The 21322-nt window shown below is 42.6% G+C and overlaps 1 protein-coding gene across 1 annotated transcript in view; it reads left to right on the top strand.

The window, feature by feature from the left end:
- LOC109471793 (CUB and sushi domain-containing protein 3-like) overlaps positions 1–19505 on the top strand; it is a 37757-nt gene extending 18252 nt beyond the window's left edge. The window contains exons 9-36 of the mRNA XM_019771148.1: positions 1444–1998; positions 2326–2499; positions 2800–2840; positions 3453–3568; positions 3779–3954; positions 5366–5542; positions 6828–7004; positions 7323–7355; positions 7461–7499; positions 8036–8212; positions 8430–8606; positions 9487–9779; positions 10095–10362; positions 10836–11021; positions 11499–11600; positions 11869–11916; positions 12600–12922; positions 13319–13435; positions 13610–13760; positions 13945–14124; positions 14507–14596; positions 15231–15426; positions 15826–15922; positions 16484–16751; positions 16894–17079; positions 17761–17866; positions 18515–18569; positions 19107–19505. Coding sequence (XP_019626707.1) covers positions 1444–1998; positions 2326–2499; positions 2800–2840; positions 3453–3568; positions 3779–3954; positions 5366–5542; positions 6828–7004; positions 7323–7355; positions 7461–7499; positions 8036–8212; positions 8430–8606; positions 9487–9779; positions 10095–10362; positions 10836–11021; positions 11499–11600; positions 11869–11916; positions 12600–12922; positions 13319–13435; positions 13610–13760; positions 13945–14124; positions 14507–14596; positions 15231–15426; positions 15826–15922; positions 16484–16751; positions 16894–17079; positions 17761–17866; positions 18515–18569; positions 19107–19193 — 4595 coding nt within the window. The 3' untranslated portion in view covers positions 19194–19505. The remainder of the gene's footprint in view (positions 1–1443; positions 1999–2325; positions 2500–2799; positions 2841–3452; positions 3569–3778; positions 3955–5365; positions 5543–6827; positions 7005–7322; positions 7356–7460; positions 7500–8035; positions 8213–8429; positions 8607–9486; positions 9780–10094; positions 10363–10835; positions 11022–11498; positions 11601–11868; positions 11917–12599; positions 12923–13318; positions 13436–13609; positions 13761–13944; positions 14125–14506; positions 14597–15230; positions 15427–15825; positions 15923–16483; positions 16752–16893; positions 17080–17760; positions 17867–18514; positions 18570–19106) is intronic.
- Positions 19506–21322: the final 1817 nt, after the last annotated feature.

Here is a 21322-nt window from a genome sequence, read left to right as displayed (position 1 = left end):
AGAAATACGCATTACCAATTATTTTGTAGGGTAAATCATTCACTCTAACATGCTACTAAGGTCTTATATGTGACATAACAGTTGCACAACGAGATTGTACATGACTTACCCGTGTTTGTCCCTTGCTTTGACTGGAACTCGAGGATAATATACAAGGTGTACAGCATGACCCCGACCTCGGCTAGAGAGAGGAGCGCCAAACTCAACTCTACACAGCCCCAGAAGGTCTTCAAGTACAAGCTCCGTAGCTTCAAAATCAAGTCCACTGCAATAAAAGAGAGGAGTTATACGTCAACTTAAGGCCAGAAATAACATATCAGGTCTTGCCGAGGCGTATATTAGCTGAATGTGTTGGGGCATAATTACATGAAGACAATTTTAGAGGAGTCCGGCTATGCCTGCTTATATACACACGAGTATATTAACAAACCATTCCATCTGCATGAACTAAGACAAAGATTAAAAGATATATTCATCCAGAAATTCAACTCAGCACTACAAGCACAGGACAAAGAGAAAATCAAGGCAACAAACTGAGAACACATAAAACATTCAAAGAACTATACGACAGAGAACCATATTTAGACATTCCAAATTTTAAAAACCGCAGAGCTATGTGTAAACTCCGTATTAGCGACCACCCTCTACACATAGAATCTGGCAGGCATAGCCGTACACCGTTACAAGATAGACTATGTAAATTCTGTAATAATTCTTGTATTGAAGATGAATCGCATTTTATGCTTGACTGTATATTATATGATAACGAACGTAAATCACTGTTCAGTTCAATTAAGTTCGACAAAAAATGTAAAACATTATCAAAGGAAGACACTTTTAAATATATCATATCATGTACGAATATAGACGTCATCAATGAAGTATGTAAGTATATTTCAAAATGTTTCAAAAAGAGAGAAGAAGCCATTAGACCTTAGTTCTGTATCACTTTATATATGTATATTTCTTTTTTTTTTTTAGCATTGTATACCTTAGACCTGATGTTAGCCTTTCTATATTACTATTGTTGTAGTACTCTCTAGTACATTGTACTCTGTACATCTGTGCATTTATCCCCCCGGGGAATGAACATGCAATAAATAAAGTTTTTTTTTTCATATAATCAAATCAACATGGCCTTAATGCTCTTCTTTGATCATTCAATGTAAATTCTCTTTTTGACCATTCAACGTAAATGCTTCCTTTTTTACCATTCTATGTAAATGCTCTTTTTTTGACCATTTTATATAAATGCTCTTCTTTGACAATTCAATGTAAATGCTCTTTTTGACCATGCAATGTTGATACTCTTGCAATGTTGATAACTAGCTACAATTGATTCAAACCATGAAGTTATCACTGTTCAATTTGTGTCATGTCAACTATATCAAACATACATTTTTATCAAACGTATCTTTTCAGCCACCCTGTGCCCTTATCCAGTAGACCTGGTCTTCCTCGTAGACAGCTCGGAGAGTTTCAGAACAAGCGGTTTCGAGGATGCAAAGACGTTTGTCCAGAATGTAGTCAACTATTTTACATTGGGAGAAGACGACACAAGGGTCGGTGTTGTGACGTACAGCAACGAGGACGAGCAGGTTACTCGGGTTAGGCTCAATGAAAAGTACGGGAGAGTTGAGCTTTTAACTGAGATCCGCAACATTCCCTACGACAGAGGGCATACCTTCACTGGACTTGGTCTCGATCACGTGCGCAACAATTCGTTCCTCCCTGCAAACGGCCGGCGGAGCAGTACTCCGGACTTTTTGATCGTACTGACCGACGATGAATCTGAGGACTCCGTCAGCGGCCCGGCACAGCTCGTACGCGACATGGGCATCACCGTGTTTGTTGTGGGCGTTGGCGAGGAAAGCGACATTAGTCAAGCTACACTAGAGACTATTGCTGGTGATCCTAACAGGGTGTTCAGACTGACGGACCACGATTTCCTCGAGCAAGACGCGCGCGCCGCACCTATAAGGGAGAACATTTGTAACGGTGAGTACTACGCCTATAACAGTTCCTGTAGGCGTCCTGCCCATACCTTCCATTCAAAATCACTGATGACGTACCACACAGGATTTGCAAATGAATATAATGATAATTTCTTGCACTCACTAGTCTATGTCCTATCGGGCATACACTTTCCTAGATGTGGCACTGCTCAGGCACTGCCAGGCTGATGAAAGATAGAATGCAACTATGTCGACGTGACTTTCTACCAATATTGATATATGACCTAGATATCAAATAGACTCACATAGAACAGATTTGATTTGGTCTTAAGATTTGACAAGATGTTCATTTCTCTACTTTTCATTTCAGCGATCCAGTGTCCGCCTCTGACGGCCCCGGCTAACGGAGCGCTCAGTACCACAGATACCGCCATCCGGACCGTGGTCACGACCACCTGTAACGCGGGATACCAACTGAGCGGCGCTGCTAGTACGACCTGCCAAGCTGGCGGAACATGGAGTAATCCCGTTCCGACATGCACACGTAAGATGACTTTTGACTCATCAATATTCACAAAACAACGCAATCAATTAGCCTTTACACACCTATACTATATGCATGCTATATAGCGGTGTAAACATGAGAAGTGAGGCCACTTTGAACGTTAAAACATTCGCAAACGTCTACTAATGACCATCGTACTAGATATATTGGTACCAGTATACAGTACCCAAAGGGCCCTTTGTTGTTGATTACTCATCTAGATGTATCATATCCCACTGTGCAAGACGCCTATATGAGATTGTGAAGTAGAATGAGCCTAATTTTTACTTCCCATTACAGCGGTACAATGTGCGGGTAGAAATGCTCCAGCTAACGGAGCGGTGAGTCCTACCGGAGCGGTCTCCTACCCGAACTCGGTCACCTTCAGCTGTAACACGGGATACACACTGAACGGCCAAGCTACTCCGACGTGCCAAGCTGCTGGAACGTGGAGTAATCCTGTTCCAACATGCCAAGGTAAGACCACTTGCAAGTTGATGATGCTACCACATTCAGTAAGTATTTCGTCGGGCACTACCGGTACTACGTGCTAAGTGCCGAACTGACAGAACCTGGAGTAGTCCTGTTCCAAGCTGCGATCGTAAGATGCGATCGTAAGCTGACTTCTAACAAATGGATATTTACAAAAAAAGTAATTCATACACTTAGACATAAATAGATTAGATTGCAAAATAGTAAGCAATACTTTGGTATGTGTAGTTCGCAGAATGGCCTGTTGTGCAGGGTTCAGTAGCCTATAAATGTCCCTTACGTAGATGTACATATCCCACACTGCACTATTTTGTCTTGACAGAGAATTTTTGTTCACTTCCCATTACAGCGGTACAATGCGCAGTGCTCGTCCAGATGTATATATTATCCTAGCAGAGTTCAATGCTCGGACGGCCCCAGCTAACGGAGTGGTGACTCCTACCGGAGCGGTCTCCTACCCGAACTCGGTCACCTTCACCTGTAACTCGGGATACACACTGAACGGCCAAGCTACTCCGACGTGCCAAGCTGACGGAACTTGGAGTCATCCTGTTCCGACATGCACACGTAAAATGACTTTCGAGTTGATATACACATATGATACATGTATACAGCATTGAACATTGAAGTCTATTGTAAACACACCCACCATTTTGTAAAGATATTATTAGGAGGTATACATTTCACAATATTGAAAAGATACAGAATGTCTGTTATCGAGCGTCGCGTTAGGCATATTCAGTACAAAAATAGACCTCTGGAAAAAAAAGGTTATGACTATTTCAGTTGTACAATGTCCGGCTCGGACGGCCCCAGCTAACGGAGCGGTGAGTCCTACCGGAGCGGTCTCCTACCCGAACTCGGCCACCTTCACCTGTAACACAGGATATCAACTGAACGGCGCTGCTACTCCGACGTGCCAAGCTGACGGAACATGGAGTAGTCCTGTTCCAACATGCCAAGGTAAGTTGACATCTAAAAATTTATAAAATAAGAAAACGTAATTTATACAATTTGACATAAGTAGAAAGGATGAAAAAATAGGAACCAGACGTCTAATAACGAATAAACATTTTGGTAGTTTGTGTATATGTATGTGTATATATATATCTGTGTGTGTGAGTGTGTGTCTACATGTGTGTGTGTGTGTGTGTGTGTGTGTGTGTGTGTGTGTGTGTGTGTGTGTGTGTGTGTGTGTGTGTGTGCATGTGTGTGTGTGTGTGTGTGTAGACTTGCATGTTTAAGATGTTATGATTTTATATGCAGGCTTGGCAGAAGATTTTTTGTTCACTTTCCATTTCAGCCAGAACATGTTCGGCCCGGACGGCCCCAGCTAACGGAGCGGTGAGTCCTACCGGAGCGGTCTCCTACCCGAACGGGGTCACCTTCACCTGTAACACCGGCTACCGACTGAACGGCGTTGCTGCTCAGACCTGCCAAGCTGACACAACGTGGAGTCATGCTGATCCAACATGCACACGTAAGAACACGTCACATTCATTCGAATTCATATAAATTATCCAATATTGATATGTGACCCTTTACGCGTCTTGCAAATTAGAAGGAGTCCAACAGAACCAGGCTGAATTGGCGATATCGCACCGCATTCGGGAAACCATGTACATGTATGTAGTTACAATGAATATCTCCTTCCAGAATCGGGCAGAAGTCTTATCACAGATATGTACGTACACCTGCTTTACACGTGAGTGTATCGGCTATTTGTCAGCAATTGGGAACTCCTGTCCACCAACAGAAGTGTTATGCGGTGCTTCCCGCTTCCGCAATTGAGCGAACACCGTTTTGCTCTCACTGAAATTTCCACTGACCCCTCCTAAAAAATTCTACTCTGTGTATATGGCTCTTTCAACAAAGCACAATACTTTTCTTTGGCCCATTGTAAGAGTTTTTAACTGCCGAAAACGCGACCCCAAATTCTGGTGGCAAAACCGCTGATTTTGACGGAGGCACGAGTATAGAAATACAGCAGAGGTGGGGCGTTCAGATCAGAACGTTTCGAAAGCCGCGGGATGACGTGGGGATATTCTGTCATACTGCAGTTACGCATTTCCATTCGAATTCACGTCAAAAAGATCTGACCATGACCAAGACATTCGGGCCGGCAACAAGAATGGGCACACATTTTAGGTGTAAATGTGGTGAAATTTTCTAAAATGCGCTTCAAATAATCAACTAGAACTCTCGGCTCGCAAATCACGACATTCTGCTCATTCTACCTCATAGTGTGAAGAGTATGAGAAGGAAATCGAACGACCTTTATGTATTATCAAATAGATATAGATTAAGAGGCGTATTTTTTGCATCATCAGTTCAAAAACATATTTCTTAAATAATACTATATTGATAATTTCAGTCGTACAATGTCCGGCCCGGACGGCCCCAGCTAACGGACAGGTGAGTCCTACCGGAGCGGTCTCCTACCCGACCGGGGTCACCTTCACCTGTAACTCGGGATACGCAATCAACGGCGTTGCTACTCCAACCTGCCAAGCTGACGGAACATGGAGTCATCCTGTTCCAACATGCACACGTAAGGCGACGTTCCCGTTGAAATGTATGCTAGCGTTGAACATATAGATTAGAAACGTACCTTCAAACTATGGTATATATGGTGCGTTATTTCGCAATATTGAAAAGATGGTGGACAGATATACAGAATGTCTACTCGCCTCGTGTTAGAACTTTTCGTTCAAACATAACATTAGATCCGTTAATCATAAAAGGTTATTGATAATTTCAGGCGTACAATGTTCGGCTCGGGCGGCCCCAGCAAACGGAGCGGTGAGTCCTACCGGAGCGGTCTTTTCCCCAAACTCGGTCACCTTCACCTGTAACTCGGGATACGTACGGACCGGCGCTGCATCTGCAACCTGCCAAGCTGACGGAACATGGAGTGATCCTGTACCAACGTGCAATCGTAAGATGATTTTCAAGCCCACCTACATGTATGCTAACATTGAACTTCAGTAGTTTAGACAGACTCACCGTATAGAAAAGAGGGTATTAGAAGGTAAATGCATTAATTCGCAATATTGAAACGACGGTAGACGGTACACAGAATGTCTAGATTTTGCGCATCTTCAGTACAAAATAAATCCATTATTAATAAAATGACCATTATAGGCGTGCAATGTCCGAGTCGGGCGGCCCCAGCTAACGGAGCGGTGACTCCTACCGGGATGGTCTTCTACCCGGCCGGGGTCACCTTCAGCTGTAACACGGGATACACACTGAACGGTCAAGCTACTCCGACGTGCCAAGCTGACGGAACGTGGAGTCATCCTGTTCCAACATGCACACGTAAGACGTCTTTCATCTAATTAATATATGCAATACAATACTATACAATACAATATGAAACATACATCTAAGCATAAATAGATGCTGATAAAAAAATACACCATTTTCTTGACACCTAGAGGCACCACATGTACGCATCATGTAGGCATTTTTTTCGCTCCATGTAACAATATGTAGACCCCCACAGGCCTCTTCACACTTATTCCTGATCAGCATGAGTTAAGCAGCACCAAGTGGAATGAAGAATCGGCAATATCGCGCCTCAGGATGTTTCGAAGGTCGTTGGAATGCTCAGAATGAGGTTCTACTCAAACCACACCACCCTTCGATATTTTCCCACTTCGAGTTCACACAACTAGTTCACATGGAAATTGCAAATATTCGAAATGCAGCGAAAATTTCTAGAATCCACATCACTAAATATCCAGGAATATACTTCATTCAGACGGCATCCCGGTTCATTGCGCCTGTAATGCGAAGTTAACCAGTTAACCAAGACTATTTAACTTTTGCAGCCAGACAATGTCCGGCGTTGACGGCCCCAGCGTTCGGAGTCCTGCGTCCTATCGGAGCTAGGTCCTACCAGGACACGGTCACCTTTGAATGCAACCCGGGATACACACTGAACGGCGCTACCTCTGCCACGTGCCGAGCTGACGGAACATGGAGTGATACTGTTCCAACATGCACACGTGAGATAACTTTGAGCTAATCAATATTTCTAGGCAAATGCAATTAATTCAGCTATACCGTGGAGTAGAGAATCTTATCAAAAGCTCTGTTCGGTCATACATCATTTTCTTTATCTATTGAACTTTATTTATTCTATATTTTAAAGTCTCGCTTCTTGTTGTTTAAAATGGTATCCCATTTAGTATGACCACGCGGTGAGAGCGAGCACTATGGCTCTTTATGTTAGTGGTTTGCATAAAAAAAACGAAGTGCCGAAATTTCCTTGCCCACAGTTTGTTCTCCAGTTACTATTTACTGTCATTATTTTCCCATTGTAGCGGTCCAATGTCCGGCTCGGGCGGCCCCAGCTAACGGAGCGGTGAGTCCTACCGGAGCGGTCTCCTACCCGAACGGGGTCACCTTCACCTGTATCTCGGGATACACACTGAACGGCCAAGCTACTCCGACGTGCCAAGCTGCTGGAACGTGGAGTCATCCTGTTCCGACATGCCAAGGTAAACTAACTTTAGAATGTATGAATGCAGCGTATGAGACGTATATAGTTTGCTATATCTCTATCTGAACAGAATTCGGCCAACAGACATTATTTTGGGCCCGGTCACATACGTCTGCGATCGCAAACTGTTTATTTCACATTTCATACGCACATATCACACTTGGTGATAATACATAAATTATAAAATTATACAATATATAAATAAAGGTTGAAAGATATAATTACACAACAAATCAACAGGGTTATTGCACTCACAACACACCACAACTACTATTTACAATCAAAGTATGCAAGGTATGATAAAAAGTGGCACAATCTACTAGTTAAGAGCTGCATGTTCGTGTACTATATAAACACAAAATTATTACAATTTATAGCAACATTTCTATTATCTATATCGGATTTTGTAAACGTAAGAAAGAGAGGGTTGAAAAGACGTGGAGTATTGACTTATGTGTCCTGCTTGTTCAGAAGGGTTGTCATATGTGGGATAGGACTTTATTTTGGTATCTATTCGTACGTGCATTCGTACAGCTGTACAATGCCCGGTGTTGAATCCTCCAACTAACGGAGCGCTGAGTCCTACCGGTACGAGGGACTACCAGACCGTGGTCACGTTCACCTGTGACCCGGGATATGAATTGGTCGGCGCAACTACTACAACGTGTCAGGCTAACGGAAGATGGAGCAACTCTGTTCCAACATGTAGAGGTAAGATGACCTTAAATCTCCCTTGTTTGTTTTTAGATGTACTCGTGCATCCTTAGTAGATAAGCTCACCTTGCGATATTCAGTGTAGTACTATCATCCATTTCACAATAACCGACTCTTCTTGCTAGTTACAGTCGCTAGTCTCTATAGCTAGTTGCTAATCACTAGTTAGCTTGATAGTGCTAGATGCCATTGACTTCTAAGGTCATTTCTCTAGCTGTGCAGTGCAATGTTCTGACGGCTCCCGTAAACGGAGCATTGAGTCCTGTCGGAGCGAACTCCTACCGGGACGTGGTTACGTTCACCTGTAACCAGGGTTACGATCTGATTGGTGCCGCCAGTATTACCTGCCAGGGAAACCGCACGTGGAGCAAACCTGAACCGATATGCAGACGTAAGATGGTATAATATAGCTGGTGCATGATAGTCGGCTCAAGGACGTTGGTTGGTTGGTTGGTTCATGTAGGGTACTACATGTATGCATGGTGCTTGTGGGACCAGAGGCACGGTAAATAAGGCCCTATTTATACTAAGCCTTGCAAATCGGATTCAGGTAGATTGCATACCTCACACCTGATGAGTCATCTAAATCGTGTCCAGCTGCAGGCCAGTGCAAGCTACAATCCTTGTAGCCTGTACCAGGCTTCGGGAAGCGGCTGGGAAGAGTAGAAGGTAATTGGCCAAATAGACACGTAACATGCCAGGAGACCTACCTATCTATCCATTCGCGGACCAACTCTCCTGGCATGTTATCTGTCTATTTGATCAATTTCTACTCATTACAGCCGCTTCCAGAAGCCTGGGAGAGGTTCCAAAAGAGGCAAGCTGGCGCAGTGCGAATGTCATGACGTCAGCGGGTCTTGGTAGTGTCGTGTACCGGCTAAGTAATAAACCGGCTGAAGGAAATTGATTTGCAAGGCTTGGTATGAACAGTAAGTTTCCAATCCTGCATGACGCAAAAAAAATAATGGTGTCTGTGTGCAAGAGTCACTGTCATACATAACTAGAGTTTTGTCATCACGTGACTTTAACTTAAATATTTTTCTCCACGTTGGATTCATAATCCTATATGAAAGTTGCCATGAAAATCTTAATTTGTGTACTTACGTAAGTAGTTCTGTGACATCACGCGCAGATATCATAAACACATAAAAATGTATAAATTTTACTCTATTCTGGTTGAATCAACTATCATGGTGGTTGCGACGCCGATAGGAAAACATTCAACGATTTAGAAAAAAACAGGTTAACAACAACAACCTGTTTCATCTTAGCTGAGAGCTGTGACCGACTGGATCGTGAGGGTTGGGACATCGTCTTCCTGATGGACTCCACCAGCAGCGTGAAGTTCGGCAGAGTCAAGAACCTGACCCGCGACATCGCCGACCGCCTCCTCACCGACGGCAGTAACACTCGCGTGGGCGTGGTCCAGTTTAGCAACAACCCGGCGGCCATTTTTGAACTCAATACGTACAACACAAAGTCTGCGGTCATAACAGCAATCAATACGGCTCAAAGGCGTAGCGGTGGTACCTTTGCCGGGAGTGCACTTACTTACGTAAAAGAGGTACCTATCCCTCTCTTAAGGGGGGTTAGTATAGGGGCGTGGCTGACGACTTCTTGGCTTTCTCGAAAATACCAGTTTGGTTGACAGGACGTCTGTAATATTTTGCAGATAAATACCATGTTGTAACACGATAATCCATACCGATGTCAATGTGACGTCATCACCAGTAAACACTGCCATAGAGGTCCAAGCTCAACTTACACTACAGTAGGAAATACAACAATGTCAGAATGTGACTGTCAAGTACTTTGGTGGGTGTCTTGTTTATTTCATACTATCAGTGTTATTATTTACACCCTTACCATTGTCCACCAGGTTAGCTTCTCTACCGCAAACGGCGGCCGCCCGGATCGGCCCGATGCGCTCATCGTGGTGACGGACGGCATGACGTTTGATGACATCAGCTACGCGTCCCAGGCCGTGCGTGAGCAGGGCATCACCACCTTCGCCGTCGGGGCGGGCGACGCGGTGGACAGCCAGGCTCTCAGGGTCATGGCGGTAGATCCCTACAAGGTTCGGATAGTAACGAATGACACCCAGCACGTGGAAACGGTCGAAGCCATCTGGAGGTGGTTTTGCCTAGGTGAAATAACCAAGCTCTTTTTTTATCCCGTTATTATAATTATGTCTTTCCGAATGTTTGTCCTTTCCTTGTCGTTTCGTCCTTTTCTCTCTGCAACTGGAATCAAGTCAAACGTTGTGACACGTAATTAGTAGCCTACTGTCCAGTAAACTAGCGTTATGATAGTATCCCACTGATCTTAATCACATGGGCTGTGCATGCGCATCATAACTCATTGACAACTTGCACCACGAAGACCACAGGGGAGAGACACTAGATCACAACAGAGTACATTAGGCTGACATTATGTATGGCTTCATGGTTGATCTCACATCACATGAGTAGTCTTACATAGCTACAGTTTTAGACAATTACCTTTTATTATGTGGATTTTGAAGTTATTTTGTATTCTGTTTCTATGTTCTTTTATCCTTGTTATTTGCAATTAGCCTTCACACAGTAATTTGCAAGAAACTTATCTCAACTTATTGCAGCCGACGTGTGCACACGTCCCGCAAATCCGGCAAACGGCATACGGCGCGGTACGATCTACCAGGGAGAGAGGATGTACTTCAGCTGCGACGACAACTTCGTCCTGGACGGAACAACACCCCTCACCTGCACTGGCAACTTCAGCAGTTCCACCGGCTCGTGGAGTGCTGCTGTCCCTACCTGCAAACGTAAGTAAAAACTTCTTCAATTTGCAACCCGTGCAGTTACCCTACTAAACTATAACCGCAAACAAATTGAATCTGTCATTGCCGTGGAAAGTCCATCTTTCTGTTCAAAACGAATAATGCTACGCCACGGATACATGAATATCAAAGGTAGACTGTGCGTTTCCAAGCTCGGTCACTTCGTGTGAGACATCGCAATCTGATTTATTCTAATCTGACTACACATGAGGAAAAACCCGTTTTGTAGGTAGAATTTCAACCTTGTGAATGTGTGGCTGTCGTACCTTTCTGACTGACGTAGTTGTACATTTTACGGACATGACCTGATTATAGAAGAACTTTATTGCACGACAATTGCACATGGTACAAAGTATGGCAACAACAAATCAATTAAGTACAAAAAAAGAATAAGAATAAGACCTAATATAGAATAAGACCTCATACATCCTAATTACATGTAAGTTTTCTATTCATTTCCAGCTGCGTGCACCCCCAATCCGTGCTTGAATGGAGGGGTATGCACTCCGACTCCCTCGGGATACCGGTGTCAGTGTCCCCCTGGATTATTCGGACGCAACTGTGGTACGTTTATCAGCTGCATTTTTTAATTGTCTTCGTCAGTTACAAGACAATCAAACAAATGAAAACGTTCAGAAAACGTACAGAAAAGTAATTGAGATGAAATAAATAAGTAAATAAACAATTGTTTTCATGTCCAACTTCTCCCCCAACGGATACCGGGATGATACGTGTTATATACAAGAACTTAGCAACAGTAAGTATACGGACCACATGTATGGTTTTATTTTTCCTGAAGATTTTTTTTACCGGATATTGTTTGTTTTTACAGACTCCCGTGCGACAACTCCAATGCCAGGATTGACAACTAGACAGTCAGGTACTACTTGCTTTATTGTTGTTCATCTGGCAGCATACATGCATTTGTTAAAACATCATTGTTGGCATTTGTTGTTTGAAAACAGAAATTTATTAGAATGGGCGAATCTTAGCAGAATGGCAGGTGATGTTCAGTTTCGTATATACTATCAGTTCAGCATAGTATTACGTTGTTTGCAGCACAAACTATTGTCATTCCTCGAAGCTAAAATGGAAATGGTTTTCTTTTAGTTACAACATAACATATGCCATTATACCAATTGTTTCACTTAGATAAGTGTCAAGACTCGTGTTGTTCTTAAACATGATACAAATGTAGAATTTTCCAAACTTGCAAACAAATGAATTAGAACTGGCTTGTTTGCATGACTTCTTGTGGCTTCTTGTCTTAACATTACACGTGTTCCAGTTTTGCCTCAGCTTAGAAACTAATGACAGAACATTAGCATCTTGTCAAAGTATTTTAGTTTGCATTTATTGAAAATGAAAACGACTCATTACACTGGGTCAGCCAAGGCAGCTCATGCTGGTAACAGCCGACCTACAGGAATACAGACAAACGTACAAACATACAACGTGTAAAAGTACATTACCTTCTTACAGAATACAATAAGATAAGAGGCGATACATAATACATAATACAAGATGAGATAATGATAGGAATCAATTTTACCGTTCATGTAGGTACTGGTTCTGGGCAGAGCGGTCTGAACCTGGACAGGCTGAACGGGCCAGGTTGGGACCTGGTGTTTCTCCTGGACAGTTCGGACAGCGTGGGGATGCCAGGCTTCCTGAAAGTTCGAAATGTCACCGAGAAAATCGTCGAGAGGTTGCCACTGCGTAACAACGAGACGCACATCGGTCTGGCGCAGTACAGCGATCAAACTAAACAAGAGTCCTTGCTGAAAAACTATCAAAACAAGAACGCGACCCTTGAGAAAATCCAGGGCATCATGCCATTGGGTGGAGGCACTTTGCTTGGAGAAGCCATTACTAACGCTCGAACGGTATGCCACACTTGTATTATTGAAATTGCCTGTGTTGATCTGTAAACCTCGAAGGTTAATACCTGTTGGTAGGAATTTCCTCTCATGTCTTTCGTTCTTTTGAGCCAGATAGAACATATAGAATCCTTGTCTAAGATCTCAGGATAAGACTGAATAGCATAGTTCTGTATTTAGTTCATTTATTTAGCTCTTTAGTGGTTCTCTGTGCACAAAGCTGGGTGTCCTGGTTCCCTGTGCACTAAGGCTATGTGTTACAGGTTCACTGTGAACTGAAGCTGGGTGTCCTGGTTCTTGTGAGAACTCAATCAGTCGGCTCTTGTTTAACAAGTGGTTGTGAAAATGAACTTTGCTATTGAATCATTTACCAACCTGATGATTCCTTCATTGCTTCTATAGGTCAGCTTTAGTGAAGAGAATGGGAACCGTCCGAACATACCGGACGCCCTTGTCGTTGTGACAGACGCCAACTTCAGAGATGACGTCGTCAGTGCTTCAGAGGCAGCTCGCAAACAGGTTTGTAACTCAGTTTTACCGTTATTTAGTGGGATATGATTTTATTTCATGTTGTTATATTGTATAAGTTCATGTGTTCATTTCCACCCTCAGCACGTTTTTTGGAGTTGTTATTTATGTATCATTTTCTTTTTATTATGTTTGAATAAATCAAATCAAAATATTAAATCAAAGGGCATCCACGTGTTTGCCGTGGGAGTCGGGCCTAACGTGGACAGGAACAAGCTGGTAGAGATCGCGGGAAGAGAGGACAGAGTCTTCATCGTTCCTACTACAGCCATGGCGATTACTTCTGGCAACAATATGGCGAACTGGCTTAACACAGGTAGATATCCCTGATCTGAGAGATGGTTATGGTCCGTTTGTTGTACACGTGTAACAACTTTTGTTACCAGGCTGGAGTAAGGTGGAAGAGTGTAAGTGCAAAAGTTGACATAAAAAGATCAAAGCCTAGGTATTTCGAATAATTGCTCTAGTCGACTCAGTCATTCAACCGTTCTACTTTTTAGCGCCGGAGTGTAGCGATCCCGGGACGCCATCGAACGGATTCACACAGGGAACCACCTTCGTAACCGGTCAGGTGGACTTCGGCTGTAACGACGGCTACACGCTGTTTGGTCCGAGCTCCATCTCCTGCAACCGGAATGGTCCAAATGGCACCTGGTCGGACTCTCTGCCTGTCTGCAGACGTAAGATTCATGATACTTATGATAATCTATGCTTGGATTATTTTCTGTGAGTGTAAAGTAGTAGCGAGGAATGTCTCGTGGCGGTGGACAGTGAAGACAGAGTTGCCGATGGATCGGAAGTATCTTTTCACCATCATGTCGAATTTACTCAATAGACTAGTCCTAGCTTGATCGTGTATATGTATACATGTGTATTTCGTAAAAGCTATTCCTCTGTTTGTATACCTGTATTCAAGCCAGTTGGGATGTACGTACATATGTACAACAAAATGTATTCATTCGTTATGCTTATGTGACGTTATGTCACAACTGCACCCATTGGTACCGATTGACTAAATTCAGCACAGACTTGACTAAATTGATGTACATTTTTGCTTTTTAGAGGGTGACCCATGCAGTCCAAACCCGTGCCCGAGCGGTAGGACATGTACGCCTGTACTTGTCAACAACGCAACCAGCTTTCGATGTATAGGTGAGTATCGTTGTAACATCTCATATAATCTTTCATTATAATCCAAACTTTCCTACAGTATCAAAACGGATACGGTAGACCAATCGAGTCAAAATAAAACTCACGTTTTCATTGATGAAGTATGACAGTACAGTTGGAGGAAATATAATCTTAATTCATTTTTCACCACGGCAGTGTGAGAGCAGTTCTATTACTAACATAAGGTCACATAACAGCCAATAACAGCCACCGTCACACTTTCAGAACCTTCCTCCGACCACCAACCAACCAAGGTTGGCTGAAGTTCGATAACAGTCCAACTGTTAACCAGATTTAGGCCACGCCTACCTTTCGATATGAATCAAACCAAAGTTACCTTAAATTTGAGTCAATTTCTCGATCCAATGCCTCGATCATGGTGTCTAGGCCCAACCTCCGTACACACCCGGATGTTTGTAATATTTTGAAACATTCGGCTGTAGCCAACCCTGCCAAACATGTCCGTACTAATATTTTGTTACAGAGGTAAAACAGATATGTTGTCTCCATATGTACTTCCTTTTCACCTATACTAAGAGTATCAGGCAAGTGGGATATATCGTTTTACTCTAGCTCTAATATATCCACGATGATGTGTTCATTTGTTGTAACGCAGAGCACTGTCCCGGCCTGAACATGCGTGGCTGGGACCTCCTCCTCCTGGTGGACGGTTCCCGTGAAGCGGCGTTCTCCCAGAACAAGGCGTTCGCGCGGGACCTGGTGGACAGGCTGCCGATTACCGACCAGCAGGCCACCAACATCGGGCTGGTGCAGTTCAGCGACACCACACGACAGGAGTTCCACCTCAACAGGTACTATTTAAAAGCCGCTATTATCCAAACAGACCAAGACCCTCGACCTCTACTCTTTGAACTGTTAATGTTGATTTGTGTGTTTATTGTTGATTTTGTGATGTAAGTATATTATTTTCAATGTATTTACTGTACCTTTCTGTGCAATGTAATTATGTCATTTTAACTGTATGTGTTTGAGCCTTGGAAGATTAATTATTATAATTGGCCAAAATGTGATAAAATGTTTCGAAATAAATGAAAATGAAAACTATTGTATATATTTATATGTATATATGTACTAAACGCCAACGTTTCGGACCCTCTTGATTTACAAAGTTTACTTTACTCCGTTTGAGTCCTACCTGAACTGACAAGGGGGTGGAGCTTTTAGTTATTTTTTTGCTTTAACAAAAACAGATACTCCAGCAAGCAGAGCGTTCTGGCGGCCATCGGCAACATGAGGCAGACCAGTGGCGGCAGCTTCGTAGGGAGTGCCATTGATTATGCCAGACTGGTATGTTTAAATAGAAGCTCTTTATTGCAAATTGATGCCCAAGGCTAATTGCAAACTGATGCCCAATGAGTAAAGGATGTACTGAGGAGGTATAAACCCATATGCTAACATGAAGTTCTACGTACTACTAATCTAACTTTCTACATTTGTATCTCTATTCAAAACTAATGATAATCTTTTGTTTTAAAAATCATGCCCGGAGGCATGTAAACTAAACCAAAAAAGAACATACAACTGGGTTAAGAACAGGTCATAACAAAATAATAGTTTATCTACATTCTCAAGATGAAATAGTTTTGACAGCCACTCTAGAGAGTATGGTGAGTCGAACGGATAAACTGTAAAACTATACTTTTATTATCAAAGGTTTGTCTAAAGTTGCGTGCGTAGTCCAGTGGTTAGCGACTCTGACTCTATACCAAGAGGTCTGGATCGCATCGTTTTTACTGCTTTTTTATTTCCATTTTAATACAGAGCTTTTGTTTCACTACCCAATCATCCAGATGCCCTTTAATCGATATGAAGGATGTAAAGATCTGAACGTCTCCGTTTCTTCTACAGATCAGTTTTACAGCAGATAATGGAAACCGTGCAAACGTGCCTGACGGCATGGTGGTGGTGACGGACGGCCGGACAGACGATGCGGTGGACTTCTCCTCCACGGCGGCGCGGCACCAGGGCATCACGATTTTCGCCGTGGGGATCGGGGACATGGTCAACCGGCAAACACTGGACACCATCACCAGGGATCCGGACAAGGTGCTGCTCGTGACGACTCAAGCATCGAAAACGGCTGCTATGAACAGGCTTACGGGATGGCTGTGTAGAGGTACTGTAGGTTAATGTTAATCAACATCCAAGTCACGCCACTGTTTGAATTGTCCAAAATAGTGTGCGTTGATATGAAGGTTGAAATTCAAAATCGGACAGACGATCAAATTTTTTTAAATCTATTAAATCCCTGTGTCTAGGTATTTTCTGTGACGATCCTGGCGCACCGAGGAACGGTTCCAGGCGGGGCAATTTCTTCCAGGGCGGCTACGTGGACTTCTTCTGTGACGACGGCTTTATCCTGAACGGCGCCACCCCGACCAGGTGCCAGACCAACGCCAACTGGACGGAGCCGGTCCCAGTCTGCGGACTTACCGGAAGTCAGGGTGAGATTTGTCATTTTAGTGGTCACCTGTAACCGGTGTAATAGCTCAACAATCAGGTAGAGTGCTCGCTTTGTAACCGGGAGGTCGTGAGTTCAAACCCCGGCCGGATCATTCTTACCAAAGACTTTAAAAATGGTACATGCTGATTTCTCTACATAGCACTCAGCATCTATGAGAAAGAGAGTAGGGAAGGTCAGACACACAACACTACCAGTGGGCTAGCCCCCTGCTGTAGTGCTTGCACAACTGTGTGGCCCAAGGCTACAGAAATGGAGATGGGCACCACCCCCATGTGCTGCACAGTGTATGAAACGGGGGACTGACTAGTCATTCGAAGTGTACAGGCCCATAGTTTGCCTGGTTTCCATACCACCGGGAGCTGACCGGTGTCTGTACCGTGCTGATTGTGTTGTTCTTGTTATATGCACGATATTGTTTACACTTTTATTTCTTACACAAGTACATTTTCGTAATCGATTTACATCATGTCTTGTCTTGTTTCCGTTATTTTCGTCGTCCAAGTTGTATTTCCTGTTTGTAGTTCATGGGTTGCTGTTCTTGTGTTTTATATTTGTCAAATGCATCATCTCGAGGAGAGGGCCTTTATAAGCACTATTGCATTTTTTTTCAAATCCTGTTCAAAGGAAGTGTGAATAAAAAAACATGTTTCGTCCATTTCAGCCGCCGCCGGTGGACTCCCTCCCTGGGCTATTCCCCTGATTGCCAGTCTGGTGGGGCTGGCTGCCCTCGCTCTGCTGGCCTTCCTGCTCCTGAGCTTCTGTGGAGCGTAAGTTATCTTAAAGCAGCATTGTGTAACATTAGGACGATACAAAAAGTTCATTTCTCTGGTTATTTCATTACTTGCACACTAAGTTGAACCAATTCTACTTAATTGCAAATAAGGGCCATTCAGGAAGTGGAGGTGCCAAAATATGACGCCTTACGATGTGTTTAAGAATTGGAAACACCGATGTTACCCATATTTGTTTACATTCTGGCAGTTGATAGTGCCATAATAGTTTGTAATACTGGTCTCCACAAGACAAGTTTTGTCCTACGGGAAATCTATAAGATTTTTAGCCAAGTTTGCTTTCATAAAGAAAACGACTTTAATAGAGAACGGTTCTACAAAACAGAGAATAAAGTGAAATGACTCTTATACAGAGGTTCGGCTACTTCTCGTTTCTTGGTGATATATGTTAAAAATATGATTTGAGATGCATATATGGGTTTGTTTAATACAGGATTAGCAAAGTGCATAAGAAATATGAATTTTTTAATATTAGTCAGGGATTGGAAGTATGGAAACGTTCTTGTAATATATCTAAAAAGATAATTTCTATCATTACTATATAAGCTACAATCTACGACAAAGTGGACTTCATCGTCTGCCTACCTTTGCTTCACTCACGCGAATTCTTTCCTTTTCACACAGAGGTGCAGCCGGCGCCGCTGCGGCCCCGCCCCCGGCTCTGCTCGCCGCCGCTCCGGTAAGATAATGTTATGTTAACTTTGTATTGGATATGAGTTTTAACTTTAAACATACTATCATTATTGTTATTACTACTTCTATTATTCTGTTGGTATTGATTATTATTTCTTGTTATGTCCTGTCTGTTAATTTATTTCATTTTGGTCAGGGAGCAAAAAAAGTAATCTCCAAGTAGATTCGGTGGGGCAAGGGGACTTTATGTTGGCTGCCTGTATCCATTGGCCGCCTGTATCCAACGTTCGCCCGATGTTGGATACAGCCGGCCAACATAAAGTCCCCTTGCCCCACCGAATCTACTTGGAGATTACTAAAAAAGTCGTTTCCTGTTTTCCCTCGGCGCCGGCCTTTTACAAGTGTGCGTGTAATAAAGATATAAATAAATAAACTTAACTAGTTTGCCTGTCTTATATAAAATCGGGAATGGCGATGTGTACATATATTGACGTATAGAACGAACGAAAGTACTGACACGTGTCTTGTTTTCCCTCCACACACCCCACACCTGACGTTCCTGACTACTTGAATCGGCGGCCAGATCGAGAAAGAATCCCAGGTGGCCATCGTCGACTTCGTACCGGACAAAGGAACGGAGGTCCAAACTGCCACCGCCCACATGTACTAAATCTGCGGCAAAAATTAGCATTAGCTAAGCTGAATATTTCCATTCTTTGTATTCGTTTTGATTATCATATCACTGCATCAATGTCCAAACTCCAAATTTTATAACTTAGTTATGGAGAATGGGAGAAATGCCTCACATTACTATTTAAAAGTGTTTTGTTCGATCTTTTTTATTCTGTATCTGTATCTGTATAGCCGGTATAACCGCCTTTCGGCGTAACACACCAGCTCTGTATTACTTTCATTCAGTATTACTTTCATTCTGTTCAAGTTTTTACGTGATTCACCGCCGTCTTTTTCCATCCTGCAAGTTGTAATTATGGGTTCACCACACCACTTCGTGGTGTGGTGAAACCATATTGCTTTTTCTGATGTTTCTTCTCCTTCTTCTCCTTCTCCTGCCATTTTTTAAATGGATTCAGCTTCTTCATTTTAGGGCCTAAGGTCCTGAAATTTGGTATGGAGGTACAGTGGGCAAATACCCCTAGGCGTTTTTTAAATTATTGTGATACAGGCTTTTAGAATGGTTTTATCTGAGTTTTTTGGCTGTGTTATAGCAAATGTATTACTGTGTTAGTTTGCCTTGTTTACCACGTTTGGGCATGAGTCATCACAATGGAATGCAGGGCATCAACCAATAGGCATGCAGCTTTCCTCTATACTTCTTGCTGATTGGCTGTTGGGATTTAACTTGATTAACACCTGCACAGAAGCATTTCCATACTGACAGTATGTCTGTATTCAAGTGTTTTGGTAGGTATTTCAAGCTTTCCTGCTCCAGCATTGGAATGCCGGGCATGGACGTTTTTTTTTATTTTGAAAATCAACAGTTTGCATTATGCAATTAAAAATCCTAACCAATAAAGTAGGGAATAGCTATCCAACTGTTGTTTTAGTTGTATTTTACTTCATATTATAGTTATATCAATGTAAATCATTGTTTTCCCTTGTGTTTCTCATTCTTTCCCTGCCATGTGGTAAAATGTGGTGAACCCATCGCTGTATTTGCTCCAAAGCAAATATTGGCCTTTCTAGTTTTATAATGTTTCGTAACAATTAGCGTTTCGGCAAACACGTATTGTCTTAAAGAAGGTAAAAACAGAGCTCAACGAGTGTCAACAACATAAACGAGAGAAAAATCGCAGCAGAACAAAGATTCATTTAACTATCCCATAGTATTACTTTCATCTATCATTTCAGTTAGATACTTTTATATACTACATCATATTGTATTATCTTAGCAATAGATGGTGGCTAGTTTATGGTGGTAGTGCGAGTAGTATTGTTATCATTATAGTTTTAGACTTAGAGGAATGCCGACGGATCACAAAAATAGTAATGAGAACATGCAAATGTCAAGATGAATTATATGAAGTTCAGTCTGCTTATTATCCGATTTATCGTAAAAAGGGTCAGTGCGCCCTTGTCAAATACGTATATATTGTACTAGGCTAGATAGTCTTACATCTAATGATAACTAAGTAGTTCTATAGAGTACAGACAATTTGATTCTTTCTGATGTAACGGAACATTCTATGTATAGTAATAGGTTTTCGCTGGTACAATATTGTATTCAGAATTTTCCTCGCTTTGTAGTAGAGTGATAGAATATAATGCGTTTACGTATAATGCAGTAGCGCCTGCAATCTTACATTCAATGTACGTATATGTCATGGAGTTTCCTGACGTTTGCTTGTGCTTTTATAAATATTAGTAAAACATAGAGCAATATGGCGCCATACACGACACCAAAAACACTGAAATACACCAGTTCCTGAAAATGCCATTGGTAACATTTATTCGGATTAGCAGGCGGCAGAATTTAAGAACTGGAAGGATCAATTTGAGGATGATTTGCTAGATTCGATGTTCCCTAACACTAAAAGATTATGCTTTTTTTTGTCCAGAGGCCTTACGCGAATTTGCTTGAATACATGTTCATATACCCATTGTTGTCCGTGTCATATTATTTTTAAAATAATTGTCAGGAATTTCTAGCCTCCTTCGCAGTCTTGTTGGGCGTGGGCGTAATTTTTTCTCTGAGCGACGCGAGTAATATGCCGCCGCGAGGGACGATTTGCTGCCGAGGGACTTTTGCCACGGAGAGAAGGTTTCCGCGCGGAAACCTTC

This window comes from Branchiostoma belcheri, unplaced genomic scaffold (genome assembly GCF_001625305.1).
Source record: "Branchiostoma belcheri isolate BF01 breed outbred unplaced genomic scaffold, Haploidv18h27 scaffold26, whole genome shotgun sequence".
NCBI classification, from domain to species: Eukaryota; Metazoa; Chordata; class Leptocardii; order Amphioxiformes; family Branchiostomatidae; genus Branchiostoma; species Branchiostoma belcheri.
The sequence above is the reverse complement of the archived record's forward strand: the minus strand, read 5'-3'. Positions and strand labels throughout refer to the sequence as shown.